Below are 27,093 nucleotides of genomic sequence, written 5' to 3' on the forward strand. Positions count from 1 at the left end.
GTGTTGGGATTACAGGCGTGAGCCACTGTGCCTGGCTGAGTTACTTGCAGCTGGTTCTGGCCTCAGGCCCTTTTTGTGTTCCCTCTGTCCTGATCACTCTGCTCTGGTCTCCACAGGGCTGGCTCCTCCTGGTCAGCTGGGCTTCCGCTCTCATTTCGCCTCCTGGGGAGATCTCCCTGACCCAGCTACACCCACAGCAGCAGCAGCACTGTTCGAGTTTGTCCCTAACCCTTATCATATCTGACTTTATCTTGTTCAGGGATTTGTCTTTTTGCTGCTGCTGGCTCCCTTATCCAGGTTAGAGTTCCACAAGAGCAGAGATGTGTCTGCCTAGTCTCGTCACTGCCCTGGGGTATAATTCCAGACCTCACGAACGCTGTTTCTCCACCACCAGCAGCTCCGGTCCTGCACTCTATCTGGTGAGACCTAATGATAGTTTCCCGTGTCATGCCCCACCTGGATACTAACACAGTACAGGACTCCACTGCACGCTAATCACACCAACACAACCTCCTGTCCTCGGTGAACCGGCCCGTGACCCATGAGCCAAGCAGGGCTATTGTGAATTTAAACTTGGAATTTTCTGAACCAGAGAATGAGAAAGAGCTCTTTTTTCCCCCTCTGGAATATCAAGCTATAAGCATGCAACCCCAGAAGGGTAAGGGCTTCCTTGACTACCACATGGAGGAACTTGAAAGAATGGGCCAACTGGCTCAGAAGCACAGAGAAAAAAACGGAGGCTCTCAGGGGCTTAGTTCAAGAGCTCCACCTGTGCCTCTTTTGTGTTTAGGTTGATGGAGTTGGGTTTCTGTCACTTACAACCGGAGAATCCTGGTTATTATACTGTAGGTCAGCTATCCCCCACCTTCCTGGCACCAGGGACCAGTTTCATGGAAGACAATTTTTCCACAGACAGGGGTTAGGAGGGATGGTTTCGAGATGCTTCAAATGCATTACATTTATTGTGCACTTTATTTCTATTATTATTATATTGTAATATATAATGAAACAATCACACAACTCACCATAATGTAGAACAAGTGGGAGCCCTGAGCTTGTTTTCCTGAAACTAGATGGTCCCATCTGGGGGTGACGGGAGACACTGACAGATCATCAGGCATTAGATTCTCATAAGGAACGTGCAACCTAGATCCCTCGCATGTCCTGTTCTCAATAGAACTCACACTCCCGTGAGAATCTAATGCCGCTGTTGATCTGACAGGAGGCGGAGGTCAGGTGGTAACGTGAGTGATGAGGAGCGGCTGTAAATACAGATGAAGATTCACTCACCTGCCGCTCACCTCCTGCTGTACAGCCCAGTTCCTAACAAGTCATGGACGCTACCAGTGGCCTGGGCGTTGGGAACCCCTGCTGTAGGTGATCCAGGATACGCCAATGAACAAGACAGATCCCTGCCTTCAAGCTGCTCACCGGTCAGTGAGGGAGGTGGATAATTTCATTATGTAAGAGGATTTGGAACACATGAAGCACAGGATGTTCTCAAAGTGCACCAAGTGTGTATACTTGTGTGTTGGGAAAGCATTTCTCAAAAGAAGTTAAGTGTAAGCTGAGCCCTAAGGTATACATAGACATTAGCATTATTCGTCTTATTATAACAAAAATATCTACGACGTACCAAGTGGCTACTACTCTAATCATGTTTCACATATTTCTAACATTTAAAACACTCTGTAAAATAGACATCCAAATTCCCATTCTACAGAGAGGGCAGCTGAGGCAGAGAGAGTTTAAATAGCTTTCCAAGACTACACAGCTGGTATGAGCTCAATGCATCTTACGCCAAGGCCTGCCTCATCAGGGTGCCATATTGAAGACTGCAGACCCCTACAGTTAGGAAATGGCAAAGCCAGAATTTGAACCCAGGCCTTTCCAACCCAAATTCCTATGCTCTTTCCACTACAGCCATGCGAGGGAAGGCTGTCTGGAGCTGGGCCGGTCCGCAGGAGGTATCGTATTAACTAGGTCATCGTGTTACAGGAGCCAGCCTTTGGCTAGGAAAGTCCTGAGACTCACGCTTGGTGGTGCCAGCCCCGACAGCCTGACTCACATCCACACGAACCACATGAGCCCAAGAAAGAGGCAGAATGCCCGTGACCCCATCTGACTTCCAAGGATGGGTACAGGAACCAGAATGTCAGTGTGGTCAACATGTTTTCTTCCTGTGCACACAAGCTACACAGGAAATCAGAATCTGAAGTTTGCCTTAGTGAGTGTGGACTTCATTAATACTAAGAAAATTCAAATAGAGCATCCAAAAAGTCCTTTACTTTGTGAAGCTTAAGGGCCTTTTCTCCACTATAGATTGACTTTTTTTTTTTTGGTTGGAGTTTTGCTCTGTTACCCAGGCTGGAGTGCAGTGGCACGATCTCAGCACACTGCAACCTCCGCCTCCCAGTTTCAAGCAATTCTCCTGCCTCAGCCTCCCAGATAGCTGGGATTATAGGCACCCGCCACCACACCTGGCTAATTTTTGTATTTTTAGTAGAGACAGGGTTTCGCCATGTTGGCCAGGCTGGTCTCGAACTCCTGACCTCAGGTGAGCCACCCGCTTCGGCCTCCCAAAGTGCTGGGATTACAGGCGTGAGCTACGGCGCCCAGCCTGTGGATTGACCTTTGACAGTGGGTCTGGGATACTCAAAGGCTGTTGAGCCACCATTTCCTCTTGCCTGGTTCCATGGACTGAATGTTTGTGTCCCTCCAAAATTCATATATGGAAACCCGAAACCCCAGTGTGTCCGTATGTGGACACAGGCCCTTTAGGCGATAATTAGATTTAGATAAGGTAATGAGGGTTCCATCAGCTTCCATGAGGAGGTAAGTGCATTTGTGAAAAGAGGGCTTGGCTGGACGTGGTGGCTCACACCTATAATCCCAGCATTTTGGGAAGCTGAAGTGGAAGGATTGCTTGAGCCCAGGAGTTTAAAATCAGCCTGGGCAACATAGCAAGAGCTTTCTTTACAATAATAATGATTCATTAATTAATAAGAGGGTTCTTTCTCTCTCTCTCATTAAGTATGTCTATGGCTTCGGGGTAATGTCAAGTTAATGTGAGTCCTTTTCCTAGTTTTCATTGACTTCTAAGACCTAGAATTTATAAATTAGAGTCTACCAGTGACTCAAACTATCTGAACTTCATTTTACTCATATGTAAGTGAGGATAATAATGATAATCTTATAAAATCCCTGCAAGGATCTAATGAGAGAATTTATAAATCACATTGATAGGATATGGCACCAAGTAGATGCTCATTCGAAATCTGTTCACTCCAAAAAAAAAAAAGAAGAAAAAAAAGAAATCAGTTCTCCTTTCAGACCCTTCATGTGTTCCAATAATTAGGATGATAACATCAGAGAGAGAGAGAGAGCCCTCTCTTATTAATTTATTATTATTAATATTGTAGAGATGGGGTCTTGCTATGTTGGCCAGGCTGGTCTTGAACTGTATTCTCCTTGTGAGAATATAGCAAGAAGGGGGCCATCTGCAAGCCAGGAAGAGAGCCCTCACCAAAACCTGACCATGCTAGTACCCTGATGTTGGACTTCCAGCCTCCAGAACTGTGAGAAATAAACATTTATTGTTTATGCCATACAGTCTATTGTATTTGTTACAGCAACCCCAGCTGACTAATATGGCTGGCCAGTGCCAAAAATACACTGCCTGAATGTTATCCCTGCTTGCCCAATTTTAGTGATGGCCCTCAATGTAATCTCCCCTTGGACTTGTTAATGTCCTCATCTTGGGAACAGCTATCTTAATTTCTTTTTTTTTTTTTTTTTTTTTTGAGACAGAGTCTTACTCTATCGCCAAGCTGGAGTGCAGTGGCGCAATCTTGGCTCACTGCAACCTCTGCCTCCCAGGTTCAAGCGATTCTCCTGCCTCAGAATCCCAAGAGGCTGGGACTACAGGTGCGCACCACCATGCCCAGCTAATTTTTGTATTTTTAGTAGAGACAGGGTTGGCCAGGATGGTCTCGATCTCTTGACCTTGTGATCCGCCTGCCTCAGCCTTCCAAAGTGCTGGGATTACAGGCATAAGCCACCGCACCCGGCCAGCTATCGTACATTTCTACAGCAGGATGCAGTTTTGAGTTCCTTTGCCGGGTGTAGGTTCCATGAGATGGGGCTTAGAGTTGCAACTCTAGCCCCAAGCACAGCACCTTGGTGGGGCAGCGCTGCCCCAGCAATATCTAGTGAACAAACAAACAAAACTTGGAGAAACTCAGGTGGTTTGATTGGGAAAAACATGTCAGTTCATTTTTCATGTAATCACTTAAGCGGATACTTTCAGGGCTCAATGCCTTCCCCACTGTGTGTTAAAGTTCATAGCTTAACTCTCAGAAACAATCTCGTTTCCTTTATTTGCAATTCTTTGGAGAGGCTGTACCCACCCCAAAAAATGCAGCTTTATGAACTGGCCTGCACGTCACCTTTTTCCCCCTTCCTGGCCACTGTCTCCATTTAGTGGGACTAATTAATAAGCAATAAAATGACCTTGTTATTTGGAAAGCTTTCCTTTCTCCCAAGTCTATCTGGGCAGGCTCAGGCCAGTTCACCATCAGGGGTCCTAATTAAAGTCTGAAAATACATTGTAAAGCAAAGCTGGAAATACAGAGCCAGACATTACAGCAGCCTGTTAACAAGAAAATCAACGCAAATTAAGACACAGCCAGACAGAAACCAAAGCAACTTGCCATTGCATAAATTATGTGTATTAGAATCAAGGAACGCTAGCACTAGAAAGGCTGCCACAAAAGCCCCGGAGAGACATAACGTCGCAAAGTTAAGCGTGTCCAGCCTTCATTTACAAGGAATTTAAAATAGATGATGAGGCGTTCTGTGGCAACTCTCTACATTGCTATGTGACTGGAATAAAAACTGTCTTTGCTCCATTCATAATTTAAAGGCATGGACGTGAAAATAGGTTTTTAAAATCTTTTGCTGTGGCCTTTTTGTGTAGAGGGACAGGGTCAGGAAATGGGAACTGGAAAGTAGCTGAAGAAAACTTAGAGAAGCAGCTCAGCCCGACCTCCACATTGCCTTCTGTTAAATGGGAACACGGCTGACTTATTCCTCAGAAGGTTGTCAAGTGAGATCATTGAGATCACGGATACACAGGCCCTTTGTAAGCTACAAGCAAATGTGGCAGCCAATAGTGAACTTGGTGCCTTTCATCTACTCATTCATTCATTCATCCATTTCTACTCGTTCTTTTTGTTTCTTTCCCTTTTTTTTTTTTTGAGATGGGGTCTTGCTATGTTGTCCAGGCTGGAGTGCAGTGACTATTTACAGGAGCAAGGATAGTGCACTGCAGCCTCAAATTCCTGGGCTCAAGCAATCCTCCTATCTTAGCCTCCTGGGTGGCCTCCCAAGTAGCCACCACACGTCACCACATCCAGCCTCTTGTTCTTTTCCAGAAAGGATTCCTGGCAGCTGAGCTTGCTTATGGTCCTTGGCAAATTTCTCCTTTCCTTTTCACCATTTCGTATATATATGCACATTCACATTCAAGGAAGCACACACACAAGGTATAGGACAATGCGACATACACACAGGCATCTATGCACCTCCTGAACCTGACACCTCTCTCCATTGCCACAATTCTGAGTCAAGCCATCCTGGAGATCCCTGCAACGTGACCCCTGCCCTTCCAGCCGCCTGTGTGAGCCATCCTGGTAAGCTGGAACATCCCATCTCAAATGCAGGGGGACGACTTCAGTCATTCAGGATCCCCACAGCTTGCAGGATCATGTCCAATCCTGTAAACATGTACACGACACACGGTACCAGAGGCCCAGTCCCTCCATCCAGCCTCACGCTCCCAGCCCTGCCATACTCAACTGCTAGAATGCAACACCCCCTGGAGAGCGAGGGTTTTTGGTAGTCTGGATCACAGCTGTGTTCCCAGCACCTGGGACAGTGCTCCGAGGGAGGCCCTAGCAATCAGGTCTGGGTCTTTGCTCTTGCCTTCCCTTCTGCCTACAACACTCTCCTCTCCCTTTATTTTAAGCCTCAGCATTCAAGTCTTAACAGATAATCTTGATTGACGACCTCCTGACTCTGCTCTAGAGAAATGACATTTAGCCCCTGACTCTGCTCTAGAGAAATGACATTTCTCTTCCTGTAGCCCCACGGCACCTTTTTTTTTTTTTTTTTTTTTTTTTTTTTTGAGACGGAGTCTTGCTCTGTCACCTAGGCCAGAGCGCAGTGGCATGATCTCGGCTCACTGCAACCTCCAACTCCAGGGTTCTAGGCGATTCTCCTGCCTCAGCCTCCCGAGTAGCTGCGACTACAGGCACACGCCGCCACACCCGGCTAATTTCTTCTGTATTTTAGTAGAGATGGGGTTTCAGCGTGTTGCCCAGGCTGGTCTCAAACTCCTGGGCTCAGGCAATCTGCCCCCCTCGGCCTCCCAAAGTGTTAGGATTATAGGCATCAGCCACTGCACCCGGTCATGGCACTATCTTTAACAGGATTCCTCACTGCAAGCTTTATCACCGAAAGCATGAGAAGCCCAGCAAGGCGCCTTTCTCTTTCTTGACTGAGACCAATCTATAAGTGATATGCTAGTTGTATCCCCTAAGCTGTCAATTCAGATGCATCCATCTCAGGTTATAAAAGCACAGAAGTAGGAGATATGGCAGGAGTCTCCACTCTCACAACACACTACCCTCCTGCATTGTAATGGCTGGTTTTCTTGTCTTTATTTGCCATCAGGCTATCGGTCCCCTAAGGGCAGAGCTGGCTAGGGTCTCCCAGCATTTATCTCATGTCCTCCTCTTCGTAGAGATTCACTGTTGAATGACTGTATTTGGGAGGCTTAAAAGAGGAACTATTAATAGCAATTGGACCGGCTACTTTGAACTTGCAGTTGGTTAAGCAGGCTGGCACCAAGGCCCCACTGGTTAATATTTCAGTTCCTTTTCTTTTCTCTAAGATTGGCTACCATCTAGGTCATTGTGTTCCTGCCTGTCCCCATCTATTAAACAGAGCCATGAGGTAAAAACCTGAAGTCCCTTTTGTTCAGTACGTACCTGGCCCCAGTTGAAAGGTGGGCATGACAAGATTTTGATGTCTATTTGACCTATTTACCCAAGTGCAAAAATACAAAGTCGCCCGTCCCACCACGCCGAGAGCTTACAAAGAGAAGTCAGGATGGGACCTCCCAAAGCTGGCATCTCAGAGATAATGGTGAAGGTCACAGGACAAGAGGATTTCTCCCCAGTGAGGGTCCTCCCAACCCCGAATCTGAGTTACTGTCAGGGATAGGAATACAGCTGAAAAGGAATTACCTGAAAGAGGAAGGGTCCTTCTCTCTCTAATATTGGTCTTGTTTAGAATGTCCTTTCTGCCCTCGTCCCCATACTGTCCAACAGACATCAAGACCTCGTCGCAATCCCCTGCCGTGTGACTGCCGACCCGGTTTGCATCTTCCATTAGGTTACTGCCAAATCCCCAAGGCAGCAGGGTGGCTAAGAAAAAGAGGTCGGAGAGGTAACAGGGTGCATGAACTCTTGCAAAAAGCTAATTCTGAGAACACAAATCAAGCCAAGTGCTCAACTAAATTGACAGCTCAATTCATTGCTCACTGAGGCCCGTTTTAGAAACAGCCTCAAGTCCCTGGGAGCCCCTGACCTTCCTGTGGTGAATATTGATCTTTGATTCCTAGCTAAGCCACTGCCTATAACTCCTAGCAGCAGCAGCATTGACTTGACTCCAAGTTAAACCAGGGGTAGAGAAGGGAGAAAGCAGAGAAGAAACGAGATCAAGGTGCAAAGTTAACGTATTGCAAATCAACGTACATAAGTAACACAATTACGGTGTGCTGTCACCTGCACCTCTGAGTCAGCCTGGCAGACAGTTCAAGCAAGTGGGAAGTATCTGGGCTCTGCTGCCTGTGACCACCTCTCTCTCTCTCACAATCACTGGGCATCCTCCTTCTCTCTCCCAAGAGACCTGTGAGTCATTAGGTGCCCAGGAGCTCAAATCCCCATTTCGAAATCCTAGGCCATTGCCTGAATCCAGCCACCTGCCAGGAGTCATATGCAAGGTACTTCCCAGCCTGAGAATTTTCAAGAAATAGCGTCACTTGTTTACATCACAGGTGAGACCAGCACTGGCTTTCCCTGGGTCTGAGATGTGCTGCCAGCAAGAAACAAACTACTGTTGTATCATCAGGGTTATTCACTGAGCTCTCAGAGTTATCTTAAATATTTCCAGACTGCATGAGGAGCTGAAAAAGATGCCAACAGAATGCGTTTGTCCTATTCTCTTTTTTAAACCATGAGCAATTCATCCCTCTGTCCCCTATTGTAATACAAATTGCTTTTCATCTCCCGTTTTAATTGCTTTTTTTTTTTTCCCCCTGAGACAGAGTCTCGCTCTTGTCACCCAGGCTGGAGTGCAAAGGCACAATCTCAGCTCACTGCAACCTCCACCTCCCGGGTTCAAGACATTCTCCTGCTTCAGCCTCCTGAGTAGCTGGGATTACAGGCACCCGCCACCATGCCTGGCTAATTTTTGTATTTTTAGTAGAGACGGGGTTTCACCACATTGGCCAGGCTGGTCTTGAACTCCTGACCTCAGGTGATCCGCCAGCCTTGGCCTCCCAAAGTGCTGGGATTACAGGTGTAAGCCGCTGTGCCTGGCCAATTGCTTAAAATTTTTAAGTTTTAGTTGATTACTAAGTCCCTGACATTTTCACTTAAATTTCATTTCAATTATCTTCTGGCTATCTTATCATTTTTAAACTGGTAAGTGTCCAACAGCATAGCCCAGCTCAGATCTGCAAAGGACATTGGCAAAATGACATCCCACAAGGTCAAGGGCAAAATAGGTTGGCTGCTTAACCTACTGACATGTGCAAGGGGACCTGGGCCTTGCGGTGCATACATGAGCAATCTCTCAACACTGGGGAGCCCCGAACAACAACGCCCTCTGATAAAGCGATGTCTGCTAATTTGCGGTAGCTTTGGGTTTTTCACATACAAATAAAAAAAAAAAGTTCATCATTATTTTTCATGTAGCCAATCTCTAAGCTAGCAAACCCACAAACGAGATAATCTACCCACACATGGCAGAGAGCTGATTATAACAGTAAAAACGCTTCCTAACTCTCAGCCTCAGTTTCTCCCTAAGGGATATGGTGACATGAATGCTCTTTGACCTGGGCTACTCTAAATAGGCTTAAGGCTGTGGGATTTTAGGCCATCATCCCTATTTTATCTCCATGTAGATGGCGTTTAGAAGTCTGAAAAGGGATACCAAAATACGAAGGCACTGAAAGATTCTGCTTTTCTTCCCCCAAAGATTCCTTTTTTCCTTTAACGAATAATGACATCATAATTGTGGTATGGATGGTGCTCTTTCTGTGCACAAAATGGGTAAATCACATCTCCTGTAGCCAGGCTAAAAACAAACAAAAAACGAATAGCGTGTGCTGGCCACAAACTAAAAGGGAAATGTTACTGAGACCTTTCGGTGTTGACTTGGGGATTTGGTCTAGGAATGAGAAGAAACAAGCAGATTCTAAGTCCTACAGCTCAGCCTGGGGAAGGGTGAGAGTCTGGGAATAGACAGAGCCAGGTGCTTTTGGAACAGAAGCTGAGAAAACAGGCCTCACCCTCCAGCCAGAGGACGGCAGGATGAACAGGGGAGCAGGGCCGGTGTCATAGGGAATCATTAAGTGCTAGCACCCATCAAGCACCAGTACATGCCAGGGACCCTTTTGCTGCCTTATATGGTCTTATTTCCTCCTCACAATAGTCCTGTGATGTAGGTGCTACTATTTTCCCATTGCAGAGATGAGCAAACTAAGGCCCAGCAAGGTTTAGTAACTAGCCCAGCGTCCCAAAGCTAGCATGTAACAGACCCAGGCAGTCTAGTTCCAGCTCTCATGCTCGGGTTAGCCCATGTGTGCACACCTAGAAGTTTAGATCCAGGAGTCCAAGTACGTGAACAATTATTGTTTGAGCACCTACCATCTGCCAGGCATTGTTTTAGCCACTGAAGACATAAATAAGACAGATAAGGAGGCTCCTATAAGGAGGTGATATTCCAGTGGGAGAGACAGGCAATACAGAAGTAAACAAAGAAGATCATTTGAACAGTGATACAGGTCATGACACAGAACAGGAGAATGGGTAGGAGACGTGCATGGGGAAGGAAGGCAATGTTGGAGAGAGTGATCAGGAAAGGCCTCTCTGAGGAGATGGTATTTGAGTGGAGGCCAGAAGGATGAGAAGGGATCAGCAGCTTGAAGCCTAAGAAGAGAGCTTGCCAATAAGGGGTAACAGCCAGTGCAAAGCCCCTGAGGCAGGGAAAAGCATATGTTCAAGGAACAGAAACAAGTGCAATGTGAGGAACATGAGGAGAGGGTTGGAGATGAAGCGGGAGTGGGCGGGATAAGATCACAGGTACCTGAAACTGCAGCCATCACACATCCCCAGCTGGGTGAGCCTCCGGAACGATGGTTACATCAACCATTTTGATGACTGACATCTAAATCCCATTTCTGGCCGGGTGCAGTGGCTCACGCCTGTAATCCCAGCACTTTGGGAGGCTGAGGCGGGTGGATCACCTGAGGTTGAGTTCAAGACCAGCCTAGCCAACATGGTGAAATGCTGTCTCTGCTAAAAATACAAAAATTAGCCAGGTGTGTGGCACACACTTGTAGTCCCAGCTACTCGAGAGGCTAAGGCAGGAGAATCACTTGAACCCAGGAGGCAGAGGTTGCAATGAGCCAAGATCGCATCACTGTACTCCAGCCTAGGCAACAGAGCAAGACTTCGTCTCAAAATAAATAAATACATACTTACATAAATACATAAATAAATAAAATACAATCCCATTTCTCAGGCTGCCTCTTATGCTTGGACAGCACAAAAATCCTTCATTAGCACCAAAGGGAGAAAAAAATGATGAGATTCCAATCTTTCTTTTTTTTTTTTTTTTTTTGAGACAGGGTTTCACTCTGTCACCCAGGCTGGAGTGCAGTGACGCGATCATAGCTCACTGTGGCCTCAACCTCCTGGGCTCAAGCGATCCTTCCAACTCAGCCTCCAGAGTAGGTAGGACCATGCCCAGCTAATTTATTGATTTTTTTGTAGAGATGAAGTCTTGCTATATGGCCCAGGCTGCTCTCAAACTCCTGAGCTCAAGCAATCCTTCCACCTCGATCTCCCAAAGTACTGGAATTACAGGTGTGAATCACCACACCTGGCCTCCTCCTCTTTGACAGCCATATGGCAAAGCTGGCCAAATCTTGATGGATTCTCTTTGATAATTCCCCAATTCTGCCCAGTCCTGAAAGAATAAGGCTCTAGAATGAGGAAATCTGAGTTTGAATGCTGGCTTGGCCACTCACCAACTCTGGGCGTGTTACTTAACCTCAATTTCCTTATCTGAGGTATAAGAGAAAAAGTAGGGTGGTACCAAGAATTAACCAGGGTAATGCCTAGAGCCTGGCACCTTGCAAGAGCCTGGTAAGGGTTAGTGATTGTTGCAGCTGTTGTGTTGATTGAAATAAAGGTGTTGGTCCCGGTGCACAGCCAGCATAGGGATTACCAGGAATTTGTCACTGGAACTCCACCCCATCCTTCCAAGTTTTGTCACTGGACCTTTTATCACGCAGATTAGCCAATTCACACTGACATTACATAAGGACATTTCTAGTAACAGTAACAAAAATAACCACAGCTAACATAGAACCCTACCCGTTGCATGCTAGGCTCTATGCTGCTTACATAGATTACTTTTTTTTTTTTTTTTATGAGACACTCTGTAGCCCAGGCTAGAGTACAATGGCATGATCATAGCTCACTGCATCCTCGAACTCCTGGCATCAAGGGATCCGCCTGCCTCAGCCTCTGGAGCAGCTGGGATCACACACATGCCACACCACACCTGGTTTATGGATTGCTTTTTTTTTTTTTTTGAGATGGAGTCTTGCTCAGTTGCTCAGGCTGGAGTACAATGGCGTGATGTCAGGTCACTGCAACCTCTGCCTCCTGGGTTCAAGTGATTCTCCTGCCTCAGCCTCCCGAGTAGCCGGGATTACAGGCATGTGCCACCATGCCCCGCTAGTTTCGTATTTTTAATAGAGTTGGGGTTTCTCCATGTTGGTCAGGCTGGTTTCGAATTCCCGACCTCAGGTGATCTGCCCACCTCAGCCTCCCAAAGTGCTGGGATTACAGGCATGAGCCACTGTGCCCAGCCCGGATTACTTAATTTAACCCTCACAACATCCTGTGAGGTAGGGGTGCTATCATTGTCCCCACTTACAGAAGAGGAAAACAAAACTCCAAGGGACAATGCAGCTTGCCCAGCTCACAGCTCACAAATAGGAAGTGGCAGAGCTGGGATCTGAGCTCAAACTGTCTGGCTCCTGCCCTCTTAAGCATGACATTTAGTCTTCAATGCAACAGATACTGACTGACCACCTACTACATTACAGACTGCGTTAGAAGCAGAGGAAAAAGAGATATGTAGGCCCAGCACCATGGCTCATGCTTGTCATCCCAGCACTTTGGGAGGCCAAGGAGGGTGGATTACTTGAGGTCAGGAGTTCGAGACCAGTTTGGCCAACATGTCAAAACTCTGTCTCTACTAAAAGTACAAAAACCAGCTGGGCGTGGTGGCAGGTGCCTGTAATCCCAGCTGCTCAGGAGGCTGAGGCAAGAGAATCACTTGAACCCAGGAGGCAGAGGTTGCAGTGAGCCAAGATTGCACCACTGCACTCCATCCTGGGTGACAGAGTGAAACTGTGTCTCAAAAAAAAAAAAAAAAAAGATAAGTAATATGGCTAATTGCACCAGACTGCCAGACTGAATAGTGTTCCCCTCAATTTCATATCAATCCAGAACCTGTGATGTGACCTTATTTGGAAATAGAGTCTTTGCAGATGTCATCAAGTTAAGATGAGGTCATACTGGAGTAGGGTGGGCCTTCAATCCAATGACTGGTATTTTTATTAGAGGAGGGGAGTCTGGCCACTGACATGAAAGAACACCACGTAACAGCAGAGGCAGAGATAGGAGTCCTCAAGCCCAGAATGCCAAGGATTCCAGCAGGCACCAGAATCCAGGAGAGAGGCAAAGAATGGATTCTCTGTCAGAGCCTTCAGTCGTAACCTTGATTCTGGACTTCTGGCTTTCCGAACTGTCAAAGGACAAAGTAATGTTTTTTTGTTTTTGTTTTTGTTTTTGTTTTTTTGAGATGGAGTCTCGCTCTGTCACCCAGGGTGGAGTGCAGTGGCACCATCTCGGCTCACTGCAAGCTCCGCCTCCTGGGTTCATGCCATTCTCCTGCCTCAGCCTCCCGAGTAGCTGGAACTACACGTGTGTACCAATACGCCCATATAATTTCCGGATTTTTCATAGAGATGGGGTTTCACCTTGTTAGCCAGGATGGTCTCGATCTCCTGACCTCATGATCTGCCCGCCTCGGCCTCCCAAAGTGCTGGGATTACAGGTGTGAGCCACCGCACCCGGCCAGGACAAAGTAATGTTTTAAGCTGTCCAGTTTGGAGTAATTTGTTCCAGCAGTCCTAGAAAATTCATTTGTTCACAAACGACAAGGAGCCAATAGAACCGGGCATGGTGGCTTGAGCGTGCAGTCCCGGCTAGTCACCCCAGACCCTGTTGGGCATAAGAGTTTGTGTCTGAAAGTCACAGTTCCCCACTGGCCGTGAGTAGGCAGAGGGAGAAACCAGTGATGAATCAGTTCGTGGCCTCACAGGAAGCCCGGCTTTCCTGTCAACAAAGAAGAATGAAAAGCCGTCGGCCTCAGGCCAGAGGGCTATCCACCTGGCCACTGTCACGAGGCTCAGATGGAAAGAAACACTTTCATAAGGGGGTGGGGAGAAGGAGAGCCCGACGAACCACATTTGGCATCTGACCCCTGAGTCGCCCTTTCTGCTCAGAATGAGAGTGTGACGGTAGAGACAGCACATGAGAAAAAAAAAATGTGTGAGCTTCGAAAATCTCAGCTTAAATAATGGAATTAGTATTTCCTCACTAACCCGCTAGACACTGAAAGCAGAAGTTCCTAAGCATTTGGCAACCCAGGCCCTTTTGAGAATCTGGTAAATGCTAATGGATGGATGAACTCTCTCCCCAGAAAAATATTCCTATATGCAAAATTTGGGGTGACATTCCAGGGCATCTTGAGCTCCTAGAGCCCATTTATTGACAAACAAATATTAATTGTCCACTACGTACCAGGTACTGTGCTACATGCTAGGAATATAAGCGGGAAAGAATAGATGAGGCATTTTTCTTCCTGAAGTCCAGAGCTAGGAGGGAGGTGTGCAAGGAGGGAGGCTGCCATAACAAATTACCACAAGCTATGCGGCTTAAAACAACAGTACAGGCCAGAAATGGTGGCTCAGACCCGTAATCCCAACACTTTGGAAGGCCAAGGCGAGTGGATCACTTGAGGTCAGGGGTTCGAGACTAGCCTGGCCAACATGGTGAAACCCCATCTCTACAAAAATACAAAAATTAGCCAGGCATGGTGGCAGATGCCTGTAATCCCAGCTACTCGGGAGGCTGAGGCTAGAGAATCGGTTGAACCTGGGAGGTGGAGGTTACAGTGAGCCAAGATCGTACCATTGCACTCCAACCTGAGCAACAGAGCTAGACTCTGTCTTAAAAAAAAATAATAATAATACAGTATAGGAGGCTAAAAGTCTGAAATGAAGATGTCAGCCGGGCTGGTACCTTCTGGAGGCTCTGAGGGAGAATCTGTTCCGTGTCTCTCTCCTGGTTCTGGTGGTTGCCGGCGGTCACTGGTGTTCCTGGCTTGTAGAGGCACGCCTCCAATCTCTGCCTCCATCTTCATGTCACCATCTCTCCGTGTGTCTCTGTGTCTTCTCCTCTTCTTACAAGGAAACGTCACTGGATTTAGGACCCACCCTAAATCGATTCTGAGATCATCGAGAGCCTTAACTCACAACATTTGCAAAGACCCTATTTCCAAATAAGGGCACATTCTGAGGCTCTGGATGGACATGAATTTAGGGAGTGTGCTATTCAACCCAACGTAGTGGTCAGATGATTGAACAGCCACCACGGAAAGCAGCGAGGACCATCACAGAACGCCCGAGGCATCCACGAACGCTTTCCTGAGGCCCTCGTGTACAACTGAGACCTACGTAGTGACTAGAAACTAATTAAACAGAGGAAGTGGAGAGTGCACCAGGATGAACCCATCACACAGATGAGGGGAGGGCTCACCCCAAGACCACTCAAGAGAGAGGGGGCGGTGAAGAAACCAGTTTGGGGTTTTGTTGGTTTTGTTTGCTTGTTTTGAGACAGAGTCTCACTCTGTTGCCCAGGCTGGAGTGCAGCAGTGCAATCTCAGCTCACTGCAACCTCCACCTCCCAGGTTCAAGCGATTCTCCTGTGCGCCACCACATCCGGTTAATTTTTGTATTTTCAGTAGAGATGGGGTTTCACCATGTTGACCAGGCTGGTCTTGAACTCCTGTCCTCCAGTGATGTGCCCACCTTGGCCTCCCAAAGTGTTGGGATTACAGGCGTGAGCCACCGCGCCCAGCCAAACACCAGTGGTATGGGGTTTGAGTTTTATCCTTCGGGCTAAAAATGTCTTTGAAGGACTGGAAGAAGAAGAGTGTTTTTACAAAGTTCACCTTGATGGAGGTGAGGAAGAATTGGAGTGGGTGAGAACAGATGCAGAAACCGCCACCCACCAAGGGTGCATATCTCAGGAAAAGCATCAAGCTCTAGGATGCAAGTGGCCAAAATTCTGTGGAGATGCCCTATGCGTCATCCTAAGTGGTGAGCTGAAATGATTCCCCCCGAACCACACGGAGGAGTTTCGCCCAATGCAGACAGGATCCGAGCTGGACAATCAGACCAACGTTAGCCCAAGAAGAAAATCCTGAAGCCTGAAAGCTCTAACGCTTGTTTTCCATCTAAGTGGGAAAAGGAGCTGGGTGTTTTAACAAAAATCTGCAATAGCTGTTTCCTAAACACTTCGACGCATCAGATGCATAGGCTCCTCTTTTGCAGTCCCTTAGAATTCAGTGTGCCTTAAACATAAGCCATGCCTCTCATAAATAAGTGAGTCATGTCTCCCACGCTTCACACACTCTCCGCTGCTCTTCAAAGGCCATCTCCTCCCTTGAAACCCCAGGTTGGGTTCCATACCCTCGCCTCTGTTCTCCAAAACCTCTGGATGTTGGGGCTGGGTGCGGTGGCTCATGCCGGTAATCCCAGCATTTTGGGAGGCCAAGGTGGGCGGATCACCTGAGATTAGGAGTTCAAGACCAGACTAACTAACATGGAGAAACCCCATCTCTACCAAAAATACAAAATTAGCTGGGCGTGGTGGCATGCAGCTGTGATCCCAGCTACTTGGAAGGCTGAGGCAGGAGAATCACTTGAACCCAGGAGGTGGAGGTTGTGGTGAGCCGAGATCGTGCCACTGCACTCCAGCCTGGGCAACAAGAGTGAAACTCTGTCTCAACAACAACAACAACAACAAAAATCAGGATGTGGGCTCAGAAGCTATCTGCTTATAATTCTTATTTCTCTTATTTCCCTTTCTTTACTTTTTTTTTTTTTTTTTTTTTTTTTTTTTGAGACAGTCTTGCTCTTGTTGCCCAAGCTGGAGTGCAGTGGTGCAATCTCAGCTCACTGCAACTTCCGCCTCCCGGGTTCAAGTGATTCTCCTGCCTCAGCCTCCCGAGTAGCTGGGATCACAGGTGCCTGCCACCGTGCCCGGCTAATTTTTGTATTTTTAGTAGAGATGGAGTTTCACTATGTTGGACAGGCTAGTCTCCAACTCTTGACCTCAGGAGATTCGCCCACCTCGGCCTCCCAAAGTGCTGGGATTACAGGCGTGAGCCACTGCGCCCAGCTTATTTACTTATTTTTTAAGAGACAGAGTCTCACTCTGTCACCCACACTGGAGTGCAGTGGCACGATCATAGCTCACTGCAGCCTTGAACTCCTGGGATCCAGTGATCCTCCCACTTCAGCCTCCCAAGTAGCTAGGATCACAGGAGTGTGCCACCACCGCTGGCTAACTTGCTTTTATTTTTTGTAGGAGTGGGATCTCGCCAGGTTGCCCAAGCTGGTCCCAAAATCATGGGCTCAGATGAACCTCCTGCCTGAGCCTCCCCCAGCATTGGGATTACAGCCATGAGCCACTGCATCCAGCCCCTTACTTTCCTTTTAACCTGTCTCCTCTACCAGACAATGAATAACTTAAGGGCAAAAATGTTTTATCTTGTTCACCTCTGTACTCCTAGCGCCTAACACATAATAAATGTTATGAGATAGATGGATGGGTGCTAGATGGCAGGATTTCTTCACGATGCTATGCTAGCTTCAAACCAAATTAATTAATAGATTAATTAAATCAGCATGGGTCCATCAATGACTCTTTAAGTGCTCTGCACGGCCCCTTCCCCTCTCAAGAACAGGAGTAAGACATCCAAAGACAGGTTGGCCTGGCATCTCAAGACTCACCTCATTCCCTCCGAAGCCATCTTATCAAGGTTGGCAGTGTCCTTTGTTTCTGCCCAGTTTGCTCCCAGGTCACCCCACCCCATGTCATCGGCCAAAATAATCACAAAGTTTGGCTTCCGGCCTCTTGTTTTCCCACTGATGCAAAAATCCACAAGAGGATAAAGAAATCCTGAGAAACTCACTCCCGCCAACAAAACCTTTAGAAAAAGCCAGCCCATGGCGGTTAAGGCAGGATTCCGATTGTCTGGAGCGACGGCAGCCACCACTAGAGACTTTTCTGACAGCTTCCTTTCAAAGCAGGAAGTCTCTGGGGAGCAGAGGTGGCGTATGCAAGAAGATGCTGGTGGCAGCGGTGATGGCGGTGATAACGGCTATAGGAGTGTTGGGGGCGATAGAAATGAGGCCCCCATCTGGAATCCTAATTCAGAAGAATCAGGAAATGTGCAATCCCTAATTTGGCTTGATCTTCTATGGTCAGTGTTTCCTCACTGCAGCTCGGTAAAATGACTGGTTGTGTTCAATAATTTGACATCAATGTCAATAACTGCTCTTTGGCCACTAAGAAAGTGACCCTTCTGTATTGAGGGCTGTAGAGCCACAGCACAGGCCTTACATCTGTCTGGGACTCCATCTGGTGACTACAGGATGAGTTCTCGCATCTGCAGAACACCTGGATGTTCTAGAAGCCACAGTCAGCCCCGAATAAGTTTCTGAGTTCCAGATGGTTGAGGGCTTCATGTTTCTGTAAGGTTTCCTGAAAGAACAAAAATTGACAAGAAAACAGAGTTAAAACTGCCAGTGCAGCTGTGTTTTACTCAGTAGCTTAGGAAATAATCACTTTTCCATGCCAACAGATGTTTTTATTCAGATATTTAACTGATTCATCTGTTTCTCCACCTGAAAAAGAGTGATGATAATAATACTCGCAATGGACCTGTAGTGACAGGGTTGGAAGTAACATTAGAGATGATCTCTGCCAGCCCACTCACTGTATAGATGAGGATATTGAGGCCCAGTGTTCTGGGTGGGACTAGGACCAGCCCCCAATGCTGCTAAATCCCAATGTGCCACTGAGAATTCTAGAAGGAGAGGTAAGACCCTTATTACCAAGACATGGTTATATGTAACAGTCATGCTATAACCTAATGTTTCTACATTTAAAAAAAAAAAAAAAATTGGAGATAGGGTCTTGCTACGTTGCCTAGGCCAGTCTTGAACTCCTGGCTCCAGTGATCCTCTTGCCTCAACCTCCCACATAGCTGGGATTATAGGCATGTGCCACCATGCCCAGCTAAAATTCTTTTTTTTGAGACTGAGTCTCACTCTATCACCCAGGCTGGAGTGCAATGGCACAATCTTGGCTCACTGAAACCTCTGCCTCCCGGGTTCAAGAAATTCTCGCCGGGAGTGGTGGTTCACACCTGTAATCCCAGCACTTTGGGAGGCCAAGGTGGGCGGCTCACCTGAGGTTGGGAGTTTGAGACCAGTCTGATCAACATGGAGAAACCCCAGCTCTACTAAAAATATAAAATGAGCTGGGTGTGGCGGCGCATGCCTGTAATCCCAGCTACTTGGGAGGCTGAGGCATGAGAATCGCTTGAACCCAGGAGGTGGAGACTGTGGTGAGCCAAGATCGCACCACTGAACTCTAGCCTGGGCAACAAGAACAAAACTCCATCTCAAAAAAAAACAAAAAAAAGAAAAAAGAAATTCTCATGCCTCAGCCTCCCAGTAGCTGGGATTACAGGTGCCCACCAACACATCCCGGCACATTTTTGTATTTTTGGTAGAGATGGGGTTTCACCATGTTGGCCAGGCTGGTCTCAAACTCCTGACCACAAGGGATCTGCCCGCCTTGGCCTCCTTAAGTGCTGGGATGACAGGCGTGAGCCACCACACCCAGGCCCAGCTAAAATTCTTAACAGAAGTTAATCTGGGGGAAAAGGAAATGGTTTTAAAAAGTTAATAATAGAATCTAGGTAGAGGATATATGGGTGCTTACTATAGAACTCTTTTAATTTTGCTGTATGTTTGTAATTTTCATAATAAAATGTCAGAAAAAAATTCATAATTTTTTTTTTCATGGAAATGTGTCCCTTTGCATCCTACCCATGTAATTTTAATAAGAAAATCTAAAGACATGTTCAGCCAGTGGTGCGTCCTACACGTGGAGGTACATACGAATCTGCTGTGGATTTTGTGTTTATTAAACCGCAGATTCAGTAGGTAACGCTGGGCCTGGGATCTGTATTTCTAACAAGCCCATGTGAGGCCTGTACTGCTCGTCTTTGGATCACACTTTAAGTAGCATAGGTGCTGGAAAACAAAAACATCATGAGTCTGGTGCAAGAAGAAAAAAGAAACTGCTTAATCTAACTGATGACCCAACTTCAGTGGACAAACAAAAGCAACAAATCAGACTGAGTTTTGAAAGACGGGAATTGAAGGTTATACTTTAAGCTAGAGATTGCAAATGCAGCCAAGGATAAAACTAGATTAGCTCTAGTTCACTTAAAAGCCCTAAATTTGCAAGTTTATTTTATTTATGTATTTATTTATTTTTAAAGAGACAGATCCCAGCTCACCGCAGTCTCAAACTCCTGGGTTCAAACGATCCTCCTGCCTCAGCCTCCCGGGTAGCTAGAACTACAAGTGTATGCCACCAAGCCCAGCTAATTTTTTTTATTTTTTGTACAGATTGGGTCTCACTATATTGCCCAGGCCAGTCTGGAACTCCTGGGCTCAAGTGATCCTCCCACCTCAACCTCTCAAAGTGCTGGGATTACATGCATAAGCCACCACATCCAGTCAATTAGGAAGTTTAATAAGGAGGAACAGAGTTGAAATTGTGGACCAAATAAAAATTTCAGTTGGCTGGGCATGGTGGCTCATTCCTGTAATCCCAATACTTTGGGAGGCCGAGGCAGAAGGATTACTTGAGGCCAGGGGTTCAAGATTAGCCTGGCCAACATAGTGAGACCTTATCTCTATATTTTTTAATCTAAAATTAACAACAACAACAACAACAAAGTTTCAGTGGAACACCCAATGTATGAAGCAGATTAAAGGAGAACCAATGTATAAAAAAGATGGGCCTGGGATTATGACAGACACTTTTTCCAGTTGTACATCCTCGCCACCAAACCCAATTGATCAATCCACGTGGATGGGGGTGGTTAGAGGTATGTAAATTCTGGAAGACTTGGATAAAAACCAAAAGAATGGGCAAATACACACTTCATCAAAATAAAAGGAAATCCAAGTACACAGTCATGTCATCTGGAGGCCAATGAATCAATTGTTCAGAAACGCAAATTCTTTTGTTTCCCAAAAGGAGATGTATTATCTCAAACTCAATTAGACTCAACTGGTATTTGTTGATCTTGAGACTCCAAAGATGTCTCCCTTTGTAGGAGAAAGAGCCTTAGCACAAGGAGGGTAGTTAACAAATGCCTGTGGTCCCACTGCTTGATTCCAAGATCATTCTACTGGCTTCTGACCATGTGCAACAGACACAGGAGACTTTTCCTCTTAAAGTTTCTTAGCTTGGAACACTAGAGCAGCCTCATGCCTGGTCAATAATTCATTTCAGAATGGATCCAATGTAGAAGACTTCAGGGAAAAAAAATTCACTTAAGAAAGAAGCTAAAATTAAGGTAAGAATATAAATAAACAGATTGTGTTTCTTCAGTGTTCCATGATGAAACATTCCATTGAGGATTTTCAAAGAGAATCATTACTTAAAATTTTCATAGAATGGAAATAAGCAAATCTAGCCAGCACACCATTGCATTATTCTTCACACCCACACCTCCAGGGAGACATTTAATCCTTTCCCCATTTTTGTTTTAACTAAATGGAAAAGGCAGACCAGATACTCAAAGAATGGGTGCCCAGGTACAGACTTTGATTAAGATCTAAGCTCAAACTTAGAGCTCAAGTGTGATAAAGAAAATGGGGCTGGGCGCGGAGGCTCATGCCTGTAATCCCAGCACTTTGGGAGGCCAAGGCAGGCGGATCACCTGAGGTCAGGAGTTCAAGACCAGCCTGGCCAACATGGTGAAGCCCTATCTCTACTAAAAATACAAAAAAATTAGCTGGGCATAGTGGCATGCACCTGTAGTCCCAGCTACTTGGGAGGCTGAGGCAGGGGAATCACTTGAACCTGGGAAGCGGGGGTTGCAATGAGCTGAGACTGCACCACTGCACTCCAGCCTGCGCAAAGGAGTGAGATTCCATCTCAAAAAAAAAAAAAAAATATATATATATATATATAAGGAAAATGGTCCCATAGCCAGACTCAGTGGCTCATGCCTGTAATTCCAGCACTTTGGGAGGCAAGGTGGGAGGACTGCTTGAGCCTGAGAGTTGGAGACCAGCCTGGGCAAGATGGCAAGACCCGATCTCTACAAAGCAATTAAAAAATTAGCCAGGCATGGTGGTGTACGTCTACAATCCCAGCTACTCAGGAAACGGAGGTGGAAGGACCACTGGAGCCCAGGAGTTCAAGGCTGTAGTGAGCTATGATGGTGCCATTGTACTCCATCCTGGGCAACAGAGCAAGATCCTGTCTCTGAAAGCAATACCTCCAAACATACAGCTATATAAGCCAAGCATTTGATTGCATCTAGCCCTTAGAACAAATGAAGAAAAGAAAATGGCCTTGCTTGCTGCCCTCAGATCTTATCTGATGTTATTTTGCCAGCTTTTTCTTTCTCCATCACTCTCAGAAAGGAAAGTAGACACAGGGAAGGAGCATTCCTGGCTATAAAGAAAGGCAGTCTTTGGCAAATACAGTGTCCACCCCTCCTTCCACTGGGGCAGAAGGTACTCGGCCATGTCAGTCAACAAATCCCACATCTGCTCCATCAGAGCACAACGGACTGTGAAAGATCCTTGCTGAGGACAAGCATGAACAATTTCCCACATCTCATGCTCCCCAAGCAGGAGTAGAGTGAACTTTAGTTGACAATCAGCTTTACCCATGATTCCTGTTCTTCTCCACAACCCCCATTTTAAAGTAGGGCTGCTAAGTGTGCTCAAGTTTGACCTCCCTCAGTTTCCAATCTTGCTTAGGGGTAAAGGTACCGATAAACAGCCAAATGACCCACAGGCAGGCTGTGGGCCAGAAGCACTGAGAAGCAAATGGAATACAGCAACCTGAAGATCCACTGAGCAGTGTCTGAAAACACAGAGCTGAAGTCCTTGGGCTTCCTGAGCCACTCACTTCATCACCTGACCCTCATTTCCCATGGGCCTCCCTGTGGCCAAGCATCCTCCTAGAGAACCTTGAAAACAGCTGAAATAACAAGAAGGTCGGGCAGACCTTTCTGGCAGAGGGTTCTGTTGGTTTTCCAGAGACAAAAGCATCTGATGAGCTGAGGCCAAAAAAGACAAAAGAGCAGTGGGGGAGCGGGTCTCTGGGATGTGAAGTCCTGTTGTTTTACTCCCCAAAATCAGAACATGGTCTGTGTGCTGGCTGGGGGCCAGGAGCCATCAGGGGCTGTCAGAAGGGGCCATCGTTGGGCATCAGCTGTTCATGTGTTGTCTGAAGCAACTCCCCAGTGCATTCTGTCATTTGTCCACCAAATTTGTACTGACTGACAGGTTTTAAACCAGGCACGGTGCATACAGCCATGAATGAAACAGACAAAAATCCCTGCCCTCACACCACTTACTTTTTTGAGAGTGAGGGGAGAAACGAAATCAATAAAATGTAAATAGCACGGAGGACATCAAAGAAGGAGCTCAGGCGTGGGATGGAGGCTGCAAAGTTAAACGGGGTGGTCTGGGACAATCTCATCAAGAAAGTGCACTTTGGATAAGGATCTGTATGAGGTCAAGGAGGAAGCTACGCAGCCATCAGGAAGCCATGCGGGAAAGGTAGAGAAACTGGGAAAGGCTGAGGTCTGGCACAAGCAAGGAGCGGCAAATAAGCCACTGCAGAAGCAATGGAGAGACAAAGGGCAGGGATTAGAGTCAGAGGAAAGAAAGGCTTTTGCTGCGAGAGATGGGAAGCCAGAGGGATTGAGCAAGAGCAGCAGGCTCTGGCTTACATTGTAACAGAATCCCTGCCCTGGTGAGAATACACAAATGCCCTGCAGGGCGGCAGATGAAACAAGCAGCTGAGTTAGGAGTCCCTTGCATGGGTCCAGGTGAGTTCAGGTGAGAGACAGTGCTAAAGCGAGACAAGCAAAATGCCTAGGGCACAAAACGTCAGGAGGTGGCCCTTCTGCTCAGGTGGCCACCCTGTACTCACACTACCTGGGCAGTGAGCACTTCCTTACATGTTGCCTCACCCTAGTCCATCCAGGTGAAAAGAAAACACAGTTCCCACCACAGCCAGGACAAAGGTTTATTTATTATCTACACATAATAAACATCCTCGTGTCCTAGTCTTTTGCCCATAGACCCCAACATGTAATTTTGAGGCTGGCCCAACTTGGAAAGACTGCTTTCTTAGAGTGTGGGGACTAAGGGATAGTAGTCTAAGCTCAACAGAGGATGCAAAAGACATCTTTGAATGCCTCTATCCAGACTGGGAGAGCAATTTCACTTAGGTAATTAAAATGCTTTTTTTTTTAAAAAAAAAAAAAAAAAGCTTGGAGACCTCACGCCAGACACTGTTTGGGACAATATCATCTCTGTGAACCCAACGATGCCAGGAAACCCATCCACAGGGGGCATACGACATCCTGCCTAGTTTTAGGCTCAAACCACCTGTTGAGACTGTCACAGAAGAAAGCCATATTGCAGGAGCCAATTTGAGAGAGCCCAGGTGGTATCACGCCATGCATCTAAAAACCCAGTAGCCCTGAGGAAATTATATCTGTGTCCTGGCTCACAGATCAGAGAGAGGACATGGACCTCTGGATAACATCTTTTCTCTAAAAGTCTATCCTCCACTTGAGAAGGAAAATCCTGACGGGTGTGATCAAGAAGAAAGCTCCAGGAAAACTGTCTGAAATTAGCTCCCTGGAAGCCTGTTTGCCACATTTTTAAGAACTTTTCACAAAACTGTATTTACTTATCACTTATTACACATTTTATTATGGAACTTGTCAAACACACCAAAATTGAGAAACTCACATTTACTTACCCAACATCGCAATTCAACAATTATCAACATATGGTCAGGCTGGCCCTCTCCTTCAATTTCCCTTTGCCTCCCTCTCCACGTATGCTGGATTATTTTGAAGTAAGCCCCAGGCCAGGGGTGGTGGGCCACACGTGTAATCCCAGTGCTTTGGGAGGCTGAGGCAGGAAGATCACCTGAGGCCAAGAGTTAGAGGCCAGACTGGGCAACACAGCAAGACCCCATCTCTCTAGAACAACAACAACAACAACAAAATAGCTGGGTATGGTGGCATGTGCTGTAGTCCCAGTTGCTAGGGAGGCTGAAGTGGGAAGATGGCTGGAGCTGAGGAGTTCGAGGCTGCAAGTGAGCCGTGATCATGTCATTGCACTCCAGCCTGGCCAACAGAGCAAGACCCTGTCTCTTAAAAAATAAAAAGCAATCCCAGACATCATATAATTTTATCCAAAAGTATTTTGGTACGATTCTCTAAAAGTTAATTCTTACTATATAACTACAATTCCATAACACTCTCCTTTTAAAAATTAACAATGGATAGTATCATCAAAAACTCAATCACAGTTCAAATGTCCTCCATTGTCTTATCAGTATTTTTTTTTTAACAGTTAGTTTGTTCTAATCAGTATCCAGACAAGGTTCACAATACACTGCACTTGGTTCACGTGTCTCTTTTCTTTTCATTTATGGCTCCCCTCCTCCTTTCTCTGCATAGATTTGTAAATAAGTTATGTTGTTTGCCCTGTAACATTTCTCAAATTTTGGATTTAGCTGATTGTATCCTCTATTGAAATGTTCCCTGGACCCCTGTTTTCCCTGTAAACTGGCTTGTAGATCTAGGATGAGATCCGATCCAGGTTCGATTTTTTTTTTTGGCAGGCCCACCTCATGCATCGTATCTTTCCCCTTGTCACGTGCAGCCTGATCGGTGGTTTACATGTCAAAGTTCCATTTTTTCAGCTAGGCGCAGTGGCTCATGCCTGTAATCCCAGCACTTTGGGAGGCCAAGGCAGGTGGATCACCTGAGGTCAGGAGTTTGAGACCAGCCTGGTCAACATGGTGAAACCCCATCTCTACTAAAAATATAAAAATTAGCCAGGCATGGTAGTGGGTGCCTGTAATCCCAGCTACTTGGGAGGCTGAGGCAGGAGAATTGCTTGAACCCAGGAGACGGAGGTTGCAGTGAGCCAACACAGTGCCACCGCACTCCAGCCTGGGCAACAGAGTGAAACTCTGTCTCAAAAAAAAAAACAAGTTCAATATTTTCCCTTTGTCATTTTTGCATGAGAGTAGGAAACTTTCTCTTTTTTTTTTTTTTTTTTTTTTTTTTTTGAGATGGAGTCTTGCTCTGTCACCCAGGCTGGAGTGCAGTGGCCGGATCTCAGCTCACTGCAAGCTCCGCCTCCCGGGTTTACTCCATTCTCCTGCCTCAGCCTCCCGAGTAGCTGGGACTACAGACGCCCGCCACCTCGCCCGGCTAGTTTTTTGTATTTTTAGTAGAGACGGGGTTTCACTGTGTTAGCCAGGATGGTCTCGATCTCCTGACCTCGTGATCCGCCCGTCCCGGCCTCCCAAAGTGCTGGGATTACAGGCTTGAGCCACCGCGCCTGGCCGGAAACTTTCTCTTAAGAAAAACAGTGCTTTGTACTATCTTTTCTATTTCTGTAGATTTACCCTTGCCCTGGATCCATTCCACTTCCACATAATGAAATATGTTACTCTGTTATAAACTAAAAGTTTGTGTGCCCCCAAAATTTGTATGTTGAAGCCCTAACTCTCAGTGTGATGATATTTGAAGATAGGCCTTTGTAGGGTGATAAAGCTTAGATGAAGTCATGAGGTGATGGGATTAGTGCCCTTACAAGAAGAAACATCAGAGAACTTGTTCGCTCATTCTCTCCGCCATGTGAGGACACAGCAAGAAGGTGGCTGTCTGCAGGCCAGGAAGAGAGCCCTCACCAGGAACTAAATTGGCCAGCACCTTAATCTTTGACTTTCCAGCCTCCAAAGCTGTAAACAATAAATTTCTGTTGTTTTGGCTGTATTTTTGTAAATTTCTGTTGTTAGTCTACAGTATTTTTCTTTCTTTCTTTCTTTCTTTCTTTTTTTTTTTTTTTTTTTTTTTGAGACAGAATCCCACTCTATCACCCAGGCTGGAGAGCAGTGGAGCAATCTCAGCTCACTGCAACCTCCACCTCCTAGGTTCAAGAGATTCTCGTGCCTCAGCCTCCCAAATAGCTGGGACCACAGATACATACCACCATGCCCAGCTAATTTTTATATTTTTAGTAGAGACAGGGTTTCACCAGACTGGTCTTAAACTTCTAACCTCAAGTGATCCGCCCATCTCACCCTCCCAAAGTGTGGGGATTACAGGCATGGGGCAACAAGCCCAGCCTAGTCCATGGTATTTTGTTATGACATCCTGAGTACCCCAAGACAGATTCCCACTAAAGTTTTACCTGGGAATCTCTGAAGCCAAGGC

At 46.4% G+C, this 27,093-nt stretch overlaps 1 protein-coding gene across 6 annotated transcripts in view; it reads right to left on the reverse strand.

Moving 5' to 3' along the window:
- ARSG (arylsulfatase G) overlaps positions 1-27,093 on the reverse strand; it is a 147,591-nt gene that overhangs the window by 81,554 nt on the left and 38,944 nt on the right. For 4 of the 6 annotated variants that reach the window (XM_050762449.1, XM_050762446.1, XM_050762448.1 and 1 more), the window contains exon 2: positions 17,516-18,269. In XM_050762449.1, the coding sequence (XP_050618406.1) occupies positions 17,516-17,733 (218 nt within the window). In that variant the 5' untranslated portion in view covers positions 17,734-18,269. Of the gene's footprint in view, positions 1-7,310; positions 7,491-14,738; positions 16,775-17,515; positions 18,270-27,093 lie in introns of those variants that run through there. The other 2 variants (XM_050762451.1, XM_050762452.1) reach the window with 2 other exon arrangements.

Source organism: Macaca thibetana, chromosome 16, assembly GCF_024542745.1.
Source record: "Macaca thibetana thibetana isolate TM-01 chromosome 16, ASM2454274v1, whole genome shotgun sequence".
NCBI classification, from domain to species: Eukaryota; Metazoa; Chordata; class Mammalia; order Primates; family Cercopithecidae; genus Macaca; species Macaca thibetana.